Source organism: Hoplias malabaricus, chromosome 13 (assembly GCF_029633855.1).
Source record: "Hoplias malabaricus isolate fHopMal1 chromosome 13, fHopMal1.hap1, whole genome shotgun sequence".
NCBI classification, from domain to species: Eukaryota; Metazoa; Chordata; class Actinopteri; order Characiformes; family Erythrinidae; genus Hoplias; species Hoplias malabaricus.
In genome coordinates, this window is record NC_089812.1 from 19,899,365 (window position 1) to 19,920,347 (window position 20,983).

Genomic DNA, 20,983 nt, shown 5'->3' on the forward strand with positions numbered 1-20,983 from the left:
GTTTTCAGTGCGCGTTCCAGTTTTTTCCTCGCTTCTGAAATTTGTGTTACAGCAAATGGTCTCCTCAGTTCTCAAATGCTTACAAATGAGTGTGATGTAACACAGAGGTAAAAATGCTCCTATCCCAACTGTTTTGGAACGTGTTGCTGGAATCAAATTCAAAATGGGCAAATATTTTTCAAAAAGCCATACACATTCTCATTTTCAACATTTAAAATGTCTTGCACATCATTGCATTTTGTTTTTATTTATATTTTGCACAATGTCTCAACTCTTGGATTTGTAGATTCATTTGGCTATTAACATCATAAATTAAATAATCTATAAAATAAAAAAAAAGTCTTGCGTGTAAAAATAAATATTGTGTGTTGGTTTGACACCTTTAGGTCCAATAATGTGAGTGATTAATAGATTTATATGGTTATTTTAATCATTATACAATAAATGAATTAATTTTTCACCAAAATAAACCTTGTAATGTGTGAAGAATATATATCTGTACTTTTGTAAGTTGGTATGACATTAGGTCTAATGACGTGAGAGATTAATAGATTTATACGGTTAATTTAATCATTATAAAATGAATGACTTAACTTTTCAACAAAATAAGCCTTGTAATGTGTGAAGAAAAAATAGGTACTTTTGCAAGTTGGTTTGACATCATTAGGTCCAATAATGTGAGAGATGAATAGATTTATTTGGTTATGTTAATCATTATAAAATTAATGGCTGAATCTTTCACCAAAATAAGCCTTGTAATGTGTGAAGAATAAATATCTGTATATTGATAAGTTGATGTGACATCACTAGGTACAATAAGGAAAGAAATTAATATTTGGATAATAAAATTAAACGCTATACATTTATTGTAGTAATTGTGCGACGGTCCCTAACGCTGGAGCTGGGCGCAAGGGCAAAAACATTGATAATTGGCTGCGTTTCTGACTTAATCTCAACAAGTACACTTTAGTAAATAAAGGTTATGGATGTCATTTTTTTGGTTTCTTTTGTTACATTAGGAATCTGCAACTGTACCGGTGAATATACCTTTGGTAACTGGCAAAAAAGCGGAATTCCGAATCTCAAACGAATGTCGAATATGAAACCAACTTTACCGCAGTGAATATTAGAATTTTAGATATTAACCGAATAATAACATAAGTGCCAACCTGCAACAGTGTGAATGTAATTACAGCAGTGTATTTCCCAGTGTGCCTCATCAAGATGTGTTATGAGGGTATTCTAAACTTATTTTCAACATATTACTGTTTTATGTATTGTAACAGAATATATTATTCATCCATTAAAGTTTTCTGCCAAATCAACCCAAATCTGCAATGAGATAATGATTTAGTTTTAGTGGTTTATTTTATACACAACAAATACATGGTTGTAATGCACCCAAACACAGCTTTAAAAGCTGTAAAATGTGACATCTGTTTGCAAGATACACAAAGCACTTTGAGGTTTTGCGCTTGCTTCTCAAAAGTCTGCTCGCTTCTCAGTTTTAACAGGGAATATGTCACAGATTCAAGATCTGGTAATCGATTCCTAGTGATGGCACCCTTGAATCCCAAAATGGTCCCAATTTGATGCAGTGTCCTGGAGTGTGTGGCACTGTGCTGGAGTGTGTGGCAGTGTGTTGGAATTTGTTGCAGTGGGTTGGAGTGTGCTGCTGTGTGCTGGAGTGTGTTGCAGTGTTCTGGAGTTTGTTGCAGTGTGCTGGAGTGTTCTTCAGTTGTAGGATTGTGCTGCAGTGTGCTGGATTGTGTTGCAGTCTGCTGGATTGTGATGCAGTGTATGGCAGTGTGTTGGAGTTTGCTGGAGTCTTTGGCAGTGTTCTGGACTGTGTTGCAGTGTGTGGGAATTTGTTGAAGTGTGCTGGAGTGTGTTGCAGTGTGTGGGAATTTGTTGAAGTGTGCTGACGTGTGTTGCAATATATTGCAGGGTGCTGGAGTGTGAGGCGGTGTCCTGCAGTGTGCTTGAGTATACTGCAGTGTGCGGCAATGTGCTGCAGTGTACTGCAGTGTGCGGCAGTGTGTTGGAGTGTGTTGCCATGTGCTGGAGTGTGTTGTAGTGTGCGGCAGTGTGCTGGACTGTGCAGCTGTGTGCTGGATTGTGTTGCAGTGAGGTGGAGTTTGCTGGAGTGTGTGGCAGTGTGCTGAAGTGTGTGTGTTAGTGTGCTGGATTGTGCAGCAGTGTGCTGAAATGTGTTGCAGTGTGCTGGAGTGTTCTATAATGTGCTGGAGTGTATGGCAGTGTGCTGGAGTTTGCAGCAGTGTGCTGGAATGTGTTGTAGGGTGCTGGAGTGTGTGGCAGTGTGCTGGAGTGTGTGGCAGTGTGCTGGAGTGTGTTGTAGTGTGCTGGAGTGTGTTGCAGTGTGCTGGAATGTACTGCAGTGTGTTGCTGTGTGCTGGAGTGTGTTGTAGTGTGCGGCAGTGTGCTGGAGTGTACTGCAGTGTGTTGCCGTGTGCTGGAGTGTGTTGTAGTGTGCGGCAGTGTGCTGCAATGTGTTGCAGTGTGCTGGAGCGTGCAGCTGTGTGCTGGATTGTGTTGCAGTGAGGTGGAGTGTGCTGGAGTATGTGGCAGTGTGCTGGAGTGTGTGGCAGTTTGTTGGAGTGTGTTGCAGTGTGCTGGAGTGTGTGGCCGTGTGCTGGTGTGTGTTGCAGTGTGCTGGATTGTATTGCAGTGTGCGGCAGTTTGCTGGAGTGAGCTGCAGTGTCCTGGAGTCTGTTGCAGTGTGCTGGAGTGTGCAGCAGTGTGCGGCAGTGTGTTGGAGTGTGTTGCCATGTGCTGGAGTGTGTTGTAGTGTGCGGCAGTGTGCTGGAGTGTAGCAGTTTTCTGGAGTGTGTTGCAGTGTGCTGGAGTGTATTGCAATGTGCGGGATTGGTTGGCAGTGTGCTGGAGTGTGTGGCGGTGTGCTGGAGTGTGTTTCAGTGTGTAGCAGTGTGCTGGATTGTGTGGTAATGTCCTAGAGTTTGTGGCGGTGTCCTGGAGTGTGTTGGATTGTATTGCAGTGTGCGGCAGTTTGCTGATATGTGCTACAGTGTCCTGGAGTGTGCAGCAGTGTCCTGGAGTGTGCAGCAGTGTCCTGGAGTGTGCTGGAGTGTACTGCAGTGTGCTGGAGTGTACTGCAGTGTGTTGCCGTGTGCTGGAGTGTGTTGCACTGTGTTGCAATGTGTTGGAGCGTGCAGCAGTGTGCTGGAGCATGCAACTGTGTGCTGGAGCGTGTGGCAGTGTGCTGGAGTGTGTTGCAGTGTGCTGGAGTGTTCTATATTGTGCGGGAGTGGTTGGCAGTGTGCTGGAGTGTGTTGTAATGTGTTGGAGTGTGTGTTTGTGTGTTGCAATGTGCAGGAGTGTATGGCAGTGTGCTAGATTGTGTTGCAGTTTGCTGGAGTGTGTTGCAGTGTGCTGGAGTGTTCTATATTGTGCGGGAGTGGTTGGCAGTGTGCTGGAGTGTGTTGTAATGTGCTGGAGTGTGTTGCAGTGTGCTGGAGTGTATGGCGGTGTGCTGGAGTGTGCTCGAGTGGGTTGCTGTGTGGTGGAGATTGTTGGAGTGAGTAGCAGTGTGTTCCAGTGTGCTTGAGTTTGCTGGAGTGTGTTAGAGTGTGTTTTGGCATGTGCAGCAGTCTTCTGGAATGTGTGGCAGTGTGCTAGACTGTGCAGCAGTGTGTTGGAATGCGTTGAAGTGTGCTGTAGTATGTTGCAGTGATTCGGAGTGTGCGGCAGTATGTTGGAGTGAGTTGCAGTGTGCAGCAGTGGAGTGGAGTGTGTTGCAGTCTGCAGCAGTGTGTTGGAATGCGTTGAAGTGTGCTGCAGTATGTTGCAGTGTTTTGGAACGTATTGGAGTGTTTTGCAATGTGTTGAAGTGTGCAGCAGGGATTTGGAGTGCACGGCAGTATGTTGGAGTGAGTTGCAGTGTGCAGCAGTGTTGTGGAAGGTGTTGCAGTCTGCAGCGGTGCGTTGGAATGCGTTGTAGTGTGCTGCAGTATGTTGCAATGTGCGGCAGTGATTTGGAGTGTGTGGCAGTATGTGACAGTGTGATGGAGTGCGCGGCAGTATGTTGGAGTGAGTTGCAGTGTGCAGCAGTGTGGTGGAGTGTGTTGCAGTCTGCAGCAGTGTGTTAGAATGCGTTGCAGTGTGCTGCAGTATGTTGCAATGTGCGGCAGTGATTCGGAGTGTGCGGCAGTATGTGGCAGTGTTTTGGAACGTGTTGCAGTATGTTACAGTGTGCAGGAGTGTATGGCAGTGTGTTGTAGCATGCTGGAGTGTGCGGCAGTGTGCTGTTAGTGTGTTGGTGTGTGTTGTGATGAGGCTGTTTCTGTGTGATCTGTATTTTCTGATAAAGCACTGATGGTGTTTTACTCCATTTAAACAGGTTCTGATCTGCACCGAAAGACAGTGGACAACAGGCGGCGCTGTTTCATTTTGATTCACTTCATAGGTTTAAATTAGTGGTTTTACACAATTTATTTATTTATTCCTTCATTTATTTAAAAATAAATCATCCTTCTTTTCTCTAATATACATCAGAGAGAGAGAGAGAGGAGGGACAGAGAGAGTGAAGAGAGAGGCAGAGTGAATTCTGTTTCTCTGTTTAACACAGGAAGCCTTTGGGTGTTAACCAGAGGAAGCTACAGCAGATATTCTCTCTCTCGCTCTCTCTCTCTCTCTCTCTCTCTCTGCTGATACACCCAAATCCCAAATTAACCCCGAGTTAAAACACACACAGTTAAATGCAGTGGGATACGGGTGTTAAAGGGTAAAACTCTGGAGTTATTAAGTGAAAGAGTGAGTTATTTAATGAATAAGATTATTTAGCGAGTGAGTGAATTATTTAATGAATGAATAAGTTTAGTGTGTTATTTATTGAGTGAATTATTTAATGAATTAATGAGTTATTTGCTGAGTTTAGTGAGTGAGTGAATTATTTACTGAGTTATATAGTGAGTCAGTGTTAAATAATAACTATATAACTCAGTTAAATAACACTCACTCACTATATAACTCAGTAAATAATTCACTCACTCACTAAACTCAGCAAATAATTCATTAATTCATTAAATAATGAACGAGTGAGTTATTAATGAGGTTGTGAGTCTGGGCTAAACCTTCGGGTTTATTATTGAAAAATCCATAAAGTCAGTCCTGCAGAGTGAACTTGTCTGAGTCTTAACTCACTGTGATATGACGCTTTGGTCTGATCTGATCTATTCAGGTCCGGTCCGACCGAGGCCTTAGTCTAAACTCACTGTGATCAGGAGATTCTGTTTATTTACACTCATTCATTCTCTTTCGTCTTCTACTTGTTGCTCTTTTCTTTGAACTCTGAGCCTTTTAGCATCAATCAAACAGCGCCCTGAGCCAACCGTCTAACACCTGCGTCCTCTTCCACGCATGCGTGACAGGAAACTATGGGCGTGGCCTGTTCTTGTGGGCGTGACCGGTGCTCGGTGAGGCTCGCGCGGCTTTCGGAGAGCTGTTAGTCAGCGCGCGCTGGAGTTGTGGCAGGAACGGAGCGGGTCGGCCGCTGTGTGGAGACAGACCGGGAGTGTGTGAGAGAGACAGGAGTGTGTGTTTGTGTAGGGGTGTGTGTGTGAGAGAGAGAGAGAGAGAATTGTGAGCAGTTTTTGTTGAGCTGAGTGTGTGTGTTAGGAGTGTATCAGAAGTGTTTGTGCAAGGATGTCGGAGCTCAGTGGCAGTGATGGGGAGCAGCGCGCGCGGGGTTTTGCTCGGCAGGGCGCACTTAGACAGAAGAACGTGCACGAGGTGAAGGATCACAAGTTTATCGCGCGCTTCTTCAAACAGCCGACCTTCTGCAGCCACTGCACCGACTTCATCTGGTAAACACACACATTTTATATATACACACACGCACCTCCACCCTCACCTTCTGCAGTGACTTAATAGATATAAATGAGTTGTGTTAGAAATATATACTGCACTATTAAGATCTAGATTCAGTTGTTTCAGGACGTGTGTAGTGCACTACAGAGGGAGGATGGAGTGATTTGGGATTAAACGTCTGTTTCTCTCAGGCTTCCTGGTGTTTTGATGACTCTCTTTAACAGGCACTATGGCCCCCTACTGAACACACACACACCTCCTCCATCTCTTACACCTTCTCCTCCACCCTCTAACACTCCTACACCCTCACACTCTCAGCCACACTCACACTCCTACACCCTCACACTCTGCCACCCTCACACACCCCATACACCCTCTCACACTGGTAAACCCTCTCACACTCACCCCCTCACAATGTGCCACCTTCACACAACCCTATGCCCTCTCACATGCCTACATCTTCTCACACTCCTACACCCTCACACACCCCTGCACCCTCTCACAATTCTACAACCTCACCTCCACCCTCACACACTCCTACACCTTTTCATCATCCTGCACCTACTCACACTCTCCCACCCTCTCACACTCCTACAACCTCACACACTCCTACACCTTCTCACAATCCTCCACCCTCTCACACTCTTCCACCATCTCACATCCCTATGCCCTCTCACACTCCTACACCCTCTCACACTCCTACACCCTCTCACAATCCTACACCCTCTCACAATCCTACACCCTCTCACACCACTACACCCTCTCACACCACCACACCCTCTCACACTCCTCCACCCTCTCACATCCCTACGCCTTATCACACTCCTACACCCTCTCACACTCCTACACCCTCTCACAATCCTACACCCTCTCACAATCCTACACCCTCTCACACACCCCTACGCCCTCACACTATCCTCCACCCTCACACACCCCTACACTCTCTTACACTCCTACACCCTTTCCTCCACCCTCACCCTAACCCCACCCTCTCCTCCACTCTCAAACACACCATCTCCTCTCCTTCATTCTCTCACACACCCTAAACATTTCCTTTATCCTCACACACACCTCCACCCTCTCCTCCAGCTTCACACACACCTTCATCCTCTCCCACACCCTCTCATCCAGCCTCACACACCCCCACCCTCTCCTCCAGCTTCACACACACCTCCACCCTCTCCCAGACCCTCTCATCCAGCCTCACACACACCTCCAACCTCTCTTCCAGCCTCATACAACCAGAACATAGTGGTCTTTTCATGTCCATAGTTTTTCTCACCCCGAACCAAAGGGATTAATCAGCACTGTGCTCCTCTTACTGTGGGAACACTCAGCTCTCACTTGGTTTACACCGGAACACCAGGAACATCAGAACGCCAGGGACACCAGAATACCAGGAACACTGGAACAACTCAATGCTGGAACACTGGGAACACCACAACTACAGATCACCAAAATGGCAGGAACACCAGAACACTGGAATGGCAGGAACAGCACAACACCAGGAATGGGACAACACAACGCTGGAACACCACAACACCGGAATGGCAGGAACACCAGAACACTGGAATGGCACAACACCAGGAATGGAACAATACAACGCTGGAACACCACAACACCGGAACGGCAGGAACAGCAGAAACACTGGCACAGCAGAAACGCAGGAACAGCAAGAACGCAGGAACAGCAGAAACACTGGAACATCAAGAACGCAGGAACAGCAGAAACACTGGAACAGCAAGAACGCAGGAACAGCAGAAACACTGGAACAGCAGAAGGACTGGAACAGCAAGAACGCAGGAACAGCAGAAACACTGGAGCAGCAAGAACGCGGGAACAGCAGAAACACTGGAACAGCAAGAACGCGGGAACAGCAGGAACACTGCTGTGAGGATCTTATGGCTCTCAGTGGTGTGTGCCCATCTGAGAGACCTGAGCAGGTTCTGGATCAGAACTTAGCTGCAGCACCAGCCCCAACTCCATCAGATCCTCACTGCCAGGTTCCAGTTTGACGAGAGGAACACACTCCTGATTAACTCCTTCACACTCACAGCTTTTTACAGGATAGTGTCAGGTAAACAAACAAACAACAAACTAATTTTCCTAATTAAGTTTTTCTTTTATTTTCTGCAGGGGCTTCGGGAAACAGGGCTTTCAGTGTCAAGGTATACACACACACCAACACACACACACACACACACCAACACACACTCTCACACACACACACACTTTAATATACACACACACACACACTTTAATATACACACACACACATACCAACACACACTCTCTCATATACACACACACACACACACTCTCTCATATACACACACACACACACACACACACACTCTCTCATATACACACACACACACACACACACACACTCTCATATACACACACACACACACCAACACACACTCTCTCATATACACACACACACACACACCAACACACACTCTCTCATATACACACACACACACACACCAACACACACTCTCTCATATACACACACACACACACACCAACACACACTCTCTCATATACACACACACACACACACCAACACACACTCTCTCATATACACACACACACACACACCAACACACACTCTCTCATATACACACACACACACACACCAACACACACTCTCTCATATACACACACACACACACACCAACACACACTCTCTCATATATACACACACACACACACACCAACACACACTCTCTCATATATACACACACACACACACACCAACACACACTCTCTCATATACACACACACACACACACCAACACACACTCTCTCATATACACACACACACACACGCCAACACACACTCTCTCATATACACACACACACACACACACGCCAACACACACTCTCTCATATACACACACACACACACACACACCAACACACACTCTCTCTCTCACACACACACACACACACACTCCACAACAACTGGGTAATTATAGTGTCTGTTACACACTGTGACCGTCTCATTCATTTTGAATGAAGACACTTTTCTCACTCACACTGTTTAAATTTCTTACACTGGATCAGCTTCAAACACACACACACACAGAGTGTTCTGGCAGAAGTGCAGTGTTGACTGAGATGACAGAGACTAACGCTTCAACCCGCAGAGCACAAAATGTACAGAGAGAGAGAAAGAGTGAGAAGAGACAGATAGAGAGAAGAGACTGAGAGAGAGAGGAAACTGAGATATATATATATATAGAGAGAGAAGACAGACAGAGAGAAGACCACATTGTCACAAACACAAAGGACACCACTCTCTCATCAGATTGGACGATCAGGTTATATTTGTGTAATGATCACTACCTGCTGCAGGGAGTCCACACAGCTGGAGTGTCAAATTTGGTCAAGCCGAGGGCTACATGCCCCATGCCTGGGCTTGACTAAGGCTGTGGTCCTGTCCCCGAACCTCAGGATACTGCCTCCTGAGGATGCTGGGTTTCCACCCTGTGCTGAACTGTTCGGGACACTGCTGCAGGGATCGAAGTCAGAGGCAGTTTGTGTTTACAGTCAGCACTCAAAGGGTTAAATGTTACAGACCTGGTGTAAACACGGACCATGGCATCCAGCTGCTCAGAGACCGGCCACACTGCGGGCTTCAAGCAAGGGAAACAGAAACGAGTGAATCAGCTCCTTCAAATCGAAGTGTCGCATGCTCTCTCTCTCTCTCTCTCTCACTCTGTGTATATATTTACTCTACACCCAATTCCATTCAATCCAAGATACTACTAAAGCCTGGGTTGCAATTTAAAAACTTAAGTAAAAATAATTAAATGAATAAACATAAAATTTTTACAAATAAACATTTACAAATTGAATGTACTGGAGTCTACAAAACAGTTTTTATAGATAAATTAAACACTTGACATTAATGTGAATGAGTTATTGTTTTAAAAAAAATGTCTCTCACTCTGTACCCTGAAGGACTCAGACTACTGAAGTACAGTGTATTAAAGTACTGAGAATGCGGTGAAGTACTGAGACTGCTGTAAAATACTGAGAGTGTGATAAACTACTGAGAGTGTAGAAAAATACTGAGAATGTATTAAAAATACTGAGAGCATGGTAAAGTACTGAGTCTGTGGTAAACTACTGAGTGTGTAGTAAAATACTGAGAGTGTTGTAAAGTACAGAGGCTGAGGTAATGTACTGAGACAGTAGTAAAATACTAAGACTGTGGCGAAATACTGAGAGTGTGGTAAAGTACTGAGAGCATAGTAAAGTGCTGAGAGCATGGTAATGTACTGACAGTGTGGTAAAGTACTGAGACTGTGTTAAAGTACTGAGAAATAGTTAAATTCTGAGACTTTGGTAAAGTACTGAGACTGTAGAAAAGTACTCACAGTGTAGTAATGTACGGAGAGTGTAGTAAAGTACTGCAACTGTAGTAAAATACTGAGAATGTGGTAAAGTACAGAGAGTGTAGTAAAGTACTGAGACTGTAGCAAAGTACTCACAGTGTAGTAAAATACTGGGACTGTGGTAAAGTACAGAGAGTGAAGTAAAGTACTGAGACTGTGGCTAACCAATGACAAACTGATTCTTTAATGAGCTGGTGAGTCAGAGCAGTTATAACTCGTAGCATGTAGCGGATCTTGCTTGGAAGCATGCTATTTCTAGCGGGACACAACATTGGTTTCTGTCTGAAAGAAATCCAGCTCTTAGCCAACACTGTGACCTTTACCTGCTGTGTGTGGTCAGCTGGAGTGCCTTTGATGTTTGTGTGTGTGTGTGTGTGTGTGTGTTTGATGTGGAGCTGTGGTGGATTAAAGGAGGTTAGTAGAACGGGGAATGTCTGCAGAATGTCTCGAGAGAAAGTCCACACTCTGCCTCTCTTTATTAATTTATTATATAGGACACCTTAGCTCCACCCACTCAACCTACAGGAGTGTGGCTCCACCCACTGAGACCTACTGCAGTTTAGATTTTCAAGGGCCTAAGCGTAGAGGGATATACACTTGCTGTTAAATCTGTGTGTTCATACGCATCATGGCTGCCTCCCATATTCTTTGTTTGTTTGGTGGGTAGGTTGTGCACGTCCTCAGAAAATGAACACTGTGCATATATTCACACTATGCATGCAGGGTGCAGTACACATATAAACAGCATCAAAAGTTACAAGAGTAGCACACAGTATGCAAACCGTTCACGAAGCAGACGGTGGTCTACACAAATACACAGCTAAAGAGCCATGTATCCCTCCATCGTTAGTTGTGTTTCAGTGAGACTCGGCCAATTTCAACAAAGCTCATTTTTATATGTAATTTTTAAAGGCACATATACAACAACAAACTGGTGACTTATTAATGACAAAAAGACACTGGGAGTTATTTCTGTTTAATGCAGCAACCGCTTCTGTTTCAGTTTGAGACTCTAGAACATAGCTGTGAGGATCTGATGGCGCTCAGCCTCATAATCATCAGTGAGGGTCAGGGGCTGGTGTTGGGGATTGGTTCTGGATCAAACTCACCACTCCAACTCATCCCAGAGGGTGGATTATGTTTAGTGTTGAGGGGCTGATACTCTGCCATGAAATCAGTACGAATGTGTTTGTTTGTTTGTTGTGCTCAAATTGAAATCGGCTTTAAATGTAGCAGTGTACTGATAAGGAAACCAGAGAGGAACCGAAACTTACACCAACACCAAACACACATACACATACACACACTCACACATACGCATGCACTCACACACACAAACACACTCATTCACACACACACACATACATACATACACACTCGCGAACACATACATACGCATGCACTCATACAGACAGACACACACACACACACACACACAAAATACACTGTATTGTCTTCCATTGTGATCTGTACTGTCCTCTACTGTACTTTCCCCCACTGTACTGTCCTCTAGTGTATTGTCCTCTCCTGGATTGTCCCCCACTGTACTGTCCTCTACTGCAATGTCCCCCACAGTGCTGTCCCTCACTGTATTGTCCTGCAATGTACTGTCCTCTACTGTACTGTCCCCCACTGTATTGTCCCCTACAGTATTGTCCTCTACTGTACTGTCATCCACTGTACTGTCCTCTACTGCACTGCCCCCAGTGTACTGTCCCCCACTGTACTGTTCCTTATTGTAATGTCCCCCACTGTACTGTCCTCTGCTGCACTGCCCCCACTGTACTGGTTTGTACTGTCTTGTTCTGTATTGAACTCTATTGTACTCTGTTAATGCTTCTTGTGTTTGTGACATCAGCAGTGTCATCATCAATGACTACAGTTTCATGATTAAAGAGCTGACTTTCCTTTTCACCACTCAAACCATTAAAGATGTAGTCAGCTGTGCACTAATAAACAAAGAGAGTGTGTTTTCTGTGAGGTGTGACTTTCCTGAACCTTTTATACTCCACAGAGTGAGTCCCCCACCTGTGTGGCCATGTTTAAAATATTGTGAAATGGCAGATTTTTAACATGGAAAATCAGTGGAGAGAAGCCTTTGTGTGTGTGTCTGTGTGTGTGTCTGTGTGTGTGTGTGTGTGTGTGTGGGGGGGGGGGGGGGGGTTGATGTGAAACAGTGTGACAGAAGCATCAGTCTCAATCAGAACTCTCTCTCTCTCTGTGTTTCTGTCACTGTGGACTTCTTTTACACTATAGGTTTGCTGTTGTCCATCAAGAAATTAGATGACTGTCACTCTGTACATTACATACCATATAAGGAGTTGTGGATGTGTCTGTAATGAAAGTTGTGTTTGAAAATCCCTGCCATTGTGTGTCCCCCAATTTTGTGGGCTGTAGATTGTGTGTCAACTTCTCAACGGTGTTCTCTGGAGTGATGAGGGTCCTCTGGTGTGTGGAACAGGGGAACTGTGTTCTCTGGAGTTGATGGAGTTCCTCTGGTGTGTGGAACAGTGGAACTGTGTTCTCTGGAGAGATGGAGTTCCTCTGGTGTGTGGAACAGTGGAACTGTGTTCTCTGGATTGTTGGGGTTCCTCTGGTGTGTGGAACTGTGTTCTCTGGAACGATGGAGTTCCTCTGGTGTGTGGAACAGTGGAACGGTGTTCTCTGAAGTGATGGAGTTCCTCTGGTGTGTTTAACAGTGGAACTGTGTTCTCTTGGGTGATGGAGTTCCTCTAGGATGAGTTGGAGTGGTGAGTTTGATCCAGAACTGATCCCCAACACCAGCCCCTGACCCTCACTGATGATGATGAGGCTGAGCTCCATCAGGCAGAGAGTTTTTCTCCTCATTAACCCTTTAGTTCAAGAGTAACTCTGACCACTTTCTCTTTGTGCAACAGTGTCATATTTAACTGATCCACAGCAATCCTTCAGCCACACACCACTCTCCCAACCCAGAAACTAAATCTGAACCAGAACCCCATTGGGAGAGAGATATAGGACACAGCACACCAGAGAGAGAGAGAGTGATAAAGACAGAGAGAAATGTGGCAGTGATGATGGAGGGAAAACGTCCATCACTTCATCATTTAATCTTGTTTCCTAGCAACCGCAGCCTCCTGGAGCACAAAGGGTTAAAATCATAAATCACCTCCAGAACAATCACAGCTCCACAGTTACAGCTCTGACCAGCTGTGCCAGATGTTCCCTTTCTGTGTGTGTGTGTGTGTGTGCGCGCGTTTCTGCACATATGTGCATGTATTTTTGTGTTCATGAGTATGTCTGTCTATGAGTGTGCCTTGTTTGTGTGTGTGTATCAGCAGTGTGTAATGGTTATCACACACGTCCATTAAAACCTGAATTTTCCACACAGTGTATAGTAAACATCTATAGAGAGAACAGTAACACAAACAAACAACAATAACACACATTTCCTCTGCGATCATCACTGAATAACTTAGTTTATGCTTCATAGAGTGGGTCACCACACTGGAGCAGCCATGTTTAAAAGCTCTGAATCATTCAGGCCACTAGGGGTCAGTGTATCTACAGTATGAAACATTTATACTCCAATTAAATTTTCCTCTAATTCTCTCTATACTCAGACCCTGGGAGCCACAAAATCCTTTTGAAATTTTACATGAAATAATAATTTTGCCTTTGTGCTATGTATAAACAAACTATACTGTGTTACATTTATTAAATTAATGAACGACTGCAAAAAAATGAAATAACATTTCTGGATGCAACAAAATATTTTCAACTTTTAACATTTTTTTTATAAAGTAAAATACTCTATAAAATAAAATGTCTATTTGAGTCCTTGTAGTAATGGGGAAAAAAACGGCAAACTTAAATTATCCACTGGCAGCAAACAAAAATGCTGTGGATGCGTGCCGTCATCCTTTTACTGGCGCCGTGCAGTTAGCTGTCAAAAAGTTCAAGAAACCGCACACTGGCAGGTGTCGCACATTTGAAGTTGTGACGTGTATTAAGAGTGAAAAAATATTTTAAATATTAAAATATTTTAGTTGTTACAAGATCGCCATAATCTTCATAGAATTACATTTTGAAAATTAACGAACTAAAATAAAACACATTTTAATTAAATACTCAGTAATTATTTTCAAAAGCTGAGCCGCATCAGAGGGATCAAAGAGCCGCGGGTTGCCGACCCCTGCCTTAGTCTAAAACAAGCTCTACTCTAAGTCTAAATCTTCTCAAACTCTACAATAACTTACTGTAAACCTAATTCTACTGTAACTCCTCTGTAAACTAACTCTACTGTAAACCTAAGTCTACTGTAACTCTACTGTAAAACTAACTCTAACTCTACTGTAAACCACACTCTACTGTAACTCCACTGTAAAACTAACTCTTAACTCTACTGTAAATCTAACTTTACTGTAACTCTACTGTAAATCTAACTGTACTGTAACTCTACTGTAAACCAAACTCTACTGTAACTCTACTGTAAAACTAGCTGTACCTCTACTATAAACCTAACTCTACTGTAAACCAAACTCTACTGTAACTCTACTGTAAAACTAATGCTAACGCTACTGTAACTCTAATGTAACTCTACTGTACAACTCTAACTCTACTGTAACTCTACTGTACAACTAATTCTAACTCTACTGTAAACCAAACTCTACTGTAACTCTACTGTAAAACTAACTCTAATTCTACTGTACAATTAACTCTAACTCTACTGTAAACCTAACTACTGTAACTGTACTGTACAACTAACTACTTACATTACTCTGACTCTATCTTCTTCTCCACTGTCATCTTTTCTGTTGCAGGATTTAAACATGTTGAAGTCTGTGACTGTGAGAGCACTGTAGTATCTTTGTATATTTACTGAACAACGGTGTACCTATCCTTTAACTGTTTGCCTGTCTTGTAATGATATACCTATCCTGTAAACGTGTACTTGTCCTGTATTGGTGTACCTGCCCTGCAACTGTGCACCTGTACTGTAACAATGTACCTGTCCTATAATGTTGTATCTGACATGTAATGGTGCACCTGTCCTGTAATGTTGTACCTGTCCTGTGACGGTGCACCTATCCTATAATAATGTACTCTTCCTCTAACTGTGTACCTGTCCTGTAATGTTGTACCTGTTCTGTAACGCTGTACCTGTCCTACCTGTCCTGTAACAGTGTACCTGTTCTGTAATGGTGTACCTGTCCTACCTGTCCTGTAACAGTGTACCTATTCTGTAATGGTGTACCTGTCCTACCTGTACTGTAATGGTGTACCTGTCCCTTAATGGTGTACCTATCCTGTAATGGTGCACCTGTCCTATAATAACTTACCTGTCCTGTAACAGTGCATCTGTCCTATAATAAAATACCTGTCCTGTAACTTGTACTTTTTCTGTAACGTTGTACATGTCCTGTAATGATGTACCTGTTCTACCTGTCCTGTAATTGTGTACCTGTTCTGTAACAGTGCACCTGCCCTATAATAACATACCTGTCATGTAATGGTGTACTGGTCCTGTAACAATGTACCTGTCCTGTAATGTTGTACCTGTCCTGTAATGGTGTACCTGACCTGTAACGTTGTACCTGTCGTACCTGTCCTGTAACAGTGTACCTCTCCTGTAATGTTGTACCTGTCAAACCTGTCCTGTAACTGTGCACCTGTCTCATAAAAACAAACCTGACCTGTAATGGTGTACCTGTCCTGTAACAGTGCAACTGTCCTGTAATATCACTGGCAATGCTGCATTACAGTAAGGAGGGTGATGCTCTAGGCTGCTGGTGGGGGGCTGTAGCTCATGAGCTCTGTGCAGGTGATGGGGGGGAGGTGGGGGTGGTGGATGTGGTGTGGGGCAGGGGCTGGGGTGGGTTGAAGTGTGACCAGTCCATGATTTATTATAGTTTCGGAGTGTGAATCAGTGCGAGTCAGAGTGTGGGGATCTGTTCCTTGACTGTTGTTAGTGATGGTGTTTATGGAGCTGTTAAAAAAAAAAAATATATATATATACAGCCACTCTCTGCAGTATCCCTCTCACCCTAAGATGACTGGTCTGGTCTTGGTGTCATACTTGGAGAATAAATGTATGATGCTAACAATCTCTCTCTCTCTCTCTCCCTCTCTCCCTCTCTGTTCCTCTCTGTTCTCTCCACTCTCTCACTCTGCAGGTGTTATTTGTCAGATTTTCTATTTTTGTCTGTTAATCTTTCCCTCAGCTTCGTGTTCTTGCTCTAACTCTCTGCTGAGGTGTGTGTGTGTGTGTGTCAGGTGTGTGTGGGTGTTCAGGTGTGTCAGGGTCAGGTGTGTGTGGGTGTGTGTTTGGGGGTGGGGAGTTGCTCTTCAGTAGAGAGTTTAATGTGTTTTCAGCTCTAGTGAACATTCCGTCTTCTCTCAGAATCCATTACTGATGTTCTATCTTTAGACACCAATCAGGATCAGCTCAGGGTTAGATTACTTCAGTCTGACTGAACATGTGCGATTCTGTGTGTCACTGAACTGGTCTGTGGTCAGTGGAGGTGTGGTCACTTTGAACTGGTCTGTGGTCAGTCGAGGTGTGGTCACTGTGAACTGGTCTGTGGTCACTAGTTTGCCTCAGTGTTTGGGAAGTGTCTGGTTCAGGATTTCCAACTCCAGCCGTGCAGTGGTTTGGTTCCGGTTCCCGTTTCTGCTCCACAGAGTGGGTCCTGTAGAAGAAGGTGGCCATGGTGAGAATACGTTTAGTGCAGAATCTCTTGAGTATTCCGACCGCAAGGGAACAGTGTTCTCTGGAGCAATGGAGTTCCTCTGGTGTGTGGAACAGTGGAACTGTGTTCTCTGGAGTGATGGAGTTCCTCTGGGATGAGTTGGAGTCGTGAGTGTGAACTCCATCAGATCCTCACAGATATTTTCCAGCACAGTGACTGTTTAATCCCTGGGTCTGGTTCATTAACCAATATTCTGCTGAGGTTCAGGCGAGTGATCAAGATTCTGTTGATCTGCTGTGTGTGTGTGTTCTATTTTTACAATGGCGTGGGCTGAAAACTTGCATAACTTCCATTAAAACCTCACTATGGATCCACAGCAGCTTCACACACACACACAGATGTAATTAATACTGAGTGTTTCTCTCATTACTGATTGCCTCTGTAATGTTCTAAGTTTGATTCAGTAGCAACTGGTGTGTGTGTATTAAGGACTGTGGTTCTAGCTAACTCAGGATCTGGTGTATGTATGTCTTTATGAACAGTCATACAGCCACTATTAGCTTTTAGAACAGTGGTTTTAGATCAATCAGCAACTACAGTTAGGGCTAGTTTAGGGGCATGACTCTGGGGAGAGCTGATTGGTTAATGAGAGGCTGAGAGTTTGGGGGCACGGTACTGGGCAGAGCTGATTTAGGGGCATGGTACTGGGCAGAGCTGATTTAGGGGCATGGCTCTGGGGGGAGCTGATTGGTTAATGAGAGAGGCTGAGAGTTTGGGGGCGTGGCTCTGGGGGAGTTGATTAGCTATTGAGAGAGGCTGGAAGTTTAGGAGTGTGGCTCTGGGGGAGCTGACTGGTTAATGAGAGAGGCTGAACGTTTGGGGGCATGGCTCTGGGGAGCTGATTGGTTAATGAGAGAGGCTGAGAGTTTGGAGGCATGGTACTAGGCGAAGCTGATTTAGGGCCTTTGTTCTGGAGCGAGCTGGTTGGTTAATGTGAGAGTACTCCTGAACAGCGTTCCGAGGCCTTTTGTGTCTCTGAAGAATCCATGTCCTACTTTGTGTCCAGTCGAGTGTCTGGACTCTGAAATAACCCCGCCGCTGTGTCCTTGTTTTTCTCAAGTACTCTGAATAACAAATGTTCTCCTCTGTGTCATTCCCTCTAACAAGGTCACACCAGAACAGCATTCCCACAGTTTTCTTCATCATTCACTCAGCATACCCTCCGGTCTCTGACATGTTCCCAAAAATTCCTTCATTCCCTAAGTGTTCCTCGCTGTTCTCTCACTGTTCTCTCAGTGCAGTGTCCTCTCAGTGTTCTCTCACTGTCCTCCCACTCTAGTCTTACTGTTCTCTCAGTGTTCTCACACTCTCCTCTAACTGTTCTCTCACTGTTCTCTCAGTGTTCTTTTAGTGTCCTCTCATTATTCACTCAGTGTTCTCTCACTGTTCTATCACTCTCCTCTCAGTGTCCTTTCACTGTTCTCTCAGTGTTCTTTTAGTGTTCTCTCATTATTCACTCAGTGTTCTCTCACTGTTCTATCACTCTCCTCTCAGTGTCCTTTCACTGTCCTCTCACTGTTCTCTCACTGTCCTATCACTCTCCTCTCACTGTTCTCTCACTCTGCTTTCACTGTACTCTCAGTGTTTTCTCACTGTACTATTACTCTCCTCTCAATGTTCTCTAAGTGTTTTCTCACTGTTCTCTCACTCTCCTCTCACTGTTCTATCAGTGTTTTCTCACTGTCCTATCACTGTTTTCTCAGTGTTCTCCCAGTGATTTTCTCAATGTTATGTCAGTGTTCTCTCAGTGTCTTCTCACTGTCCTATCACTTTCCTCTCATTGTTTTCTCACAGTTCTCTCACTCTCTGTGTTATCTCACTGTTCTCTAACTCTCCTCTCACTGTTCTCTAACTCTCCTCTCACTGTTCTCTCACTGCTCCGTCTCTCTCTCTCTCTCTCTCTCTCACACACACACACACACACAGACAGACAGACACATAGACACTATTTTGCAAACTCTCTGTTCTAGATTGTTTATAGGTTCCAAATTAATAAAAGGTTCTATTTTTATTATTTTTAAAGTTTCCTCTCAGAACCCAGAGCCAAGAACTGTTTCAGTGGGATTATTTCAGAGAGTGTCGCAGCTATAACCAGAGCTCCAGCTCCGCAGCAGCAGAGTGTGTGGGAGTATCAGTGTGTGTGTGTGTGTGTCTGAGAGATAGTATGTGTGTGTGTGTGTGTGTGGGAGTACTCTTGTTTCTTGAGGCTGTGTTGCTGTACACACTGATCCTCTTTGTTGCTCTTTTCTCTCTCTGGATTTTTATTGAATTCAAGTTCTCCTCGACATCTATTTAGTGTCTCTTTAATATCTCTGTAGTTCCACATTAATACATCTGTAATGTCTCATTAATGTCTCTGTAGTGTCTGTTTAATATCTCTGTAGTTCCACATTAATACCTCTGTAGTGTCTCTTTAATATCTCTGTAGTTCCACATTAATACCTCTGGTGTGTCTCATTAATATCTCTGTAGTGTTTCATTAATATGTCTGTAGTGTCTCATTAATATCTCTGTTGTTACTCTTTAATACACTCTATGAACTAAAGTACACAGTCCATACCTCCTAATGAATGAATTTAGGTGTTTCATTCAGTCTCTTTGTTACAGGTGAATAAAGCCACGCCTTCAGTCCCACAGTCTTCACACACACACCTGAGCCCTTTAGAAAGAGTCCAGTATGATGCTGTATAAATGTCACAACTGCAACAATTCAGATCCTTCAGCCAGGATATTCCACAGATGTGAACGGTGTTACTGAAAATTCTAGGTGTTTAGAAACCACAGAAACTCGGCTAAAAAGTGTCAGAGTTACAGAACAGGTGTTGGGAGGTGGAGGTGGGGGGGGTCACTGAGTGCTGAGGCACGGTGAGTAAAAGTCGCCAACGCTCTGCTGACTCAGTAACTGCAGAGTTCTAATCATCATGGGTTTCCACGGCTGAGCAGCTGCAGGCAGACCTTATATTGCCAAGAACAAAGCTAGCATTGGACAGAGTGGTGGGTGTACAGCCCCGCCACTTCACTCTGGAACAGTGTAACTGTTCTGTGAGTGATAATAACACTCCTCTATCTGACAGTCTGATGGATGAGTCTGTGGGGTTGTTTTTCAGGGGTCTGTCTAGATCAGAGTGTGGCACGGTGGTGCAGCAGGTAGTGTCTTTGTCACAGCTCTGTCTGGAGTCTGTGGGTTCGCTCCAGGTGACTGTCTGTGAGGAATGTGGTGTCAACATGGGTTCTCCCCGTGTCCGCATAGGGTGGTTTCCTCTGGAAGCTCTGGTTTCCTTCCACACTCCAAAAACACACGTTGGTAGGTGGATTGGAGACTCAAAAGTGTCCGTAGGTGTGAGTGTGTGAGTGACTGTGTGAGTGTGTGTCACACTGGCGCCCCCCCAAGGTTTTTTCCTGCCTTGTGGCCAATGATTCCGGGTAGGCTCCGGACCCACCGCCGCCCTGAACTGTCTAGATTTTGAATGTCTAGATCAGGGGTGTCCTAAGTCCAGCCCCTTGGTCAAATGCGGCCTGCTGTAAGATTTTTATTTGCCCGCAGCTTCACTTTTAATAAAACATCATTAATGGTCCGTTGGCACTTGGCAGTGTTTTCTTTCACCTAATGGTGGTAGCTAATGTATACCGTGTTAATGAACTCAGCTAAACTTAAACACCATTCATTTCTCTGGGCCGGCAAAGTGATTCACAGAACAACGTTTGGTGATAGCTGCAGCAAAAAAAAACTCAAAGTTGATTTCAAGGGAGTATGTGCAGGAAAATGTTTTTTACGGAAGCGTATTGCTGCCACATGATTAAAAAAAATCTTTAGTATGTAGTTATTATCAGATAAACATCTCGTTATTATGAGATACGTCTGTCTCCTATTTGTGGACAACACCAATACTGTTCAGACATGAGCCACTGAGCCGTGTTTCACTGGGTAATCTGTTACCAGCGATGATCCATTAATCCAATTGTTTCTAGTTCGACGTCCGAGTAATGTGTTGTGTG

At 44.3% G+C, this 20,983-nt stretch overlaps 1 protein-coding gene across 2 annotated transcripts in view; it reads left to right on the forward strand.

Moving 5' to 3' along the window:
- Nucleotides 1–5,504: 5,504 nt before the first annotated feature.
- Nucleotides 5,505–20,983, forward strand: part of prkcbb (protein kinase C, beta b) — a 64,073-nt gene continuing 48,594 nt past the window's right edge. For both annotated transcript variants that reach the window (XM_066641992.1, XM_066641991.1), the window contains exons 1-2: nt 5,505–5,843; nt 7,984–8,015. In XM_066641992.1, the coding sequence (XP_066498089.1) occupies nt 5,683–5,843; nt 7,984–8,015 (193 nt within the window). In that variant the 5' untranslated portion in view covers nt 5,505–5,682. The remainder of the gene's footprint in view (nt 5,844–7,983; nt 8,016–20,983) is intronic.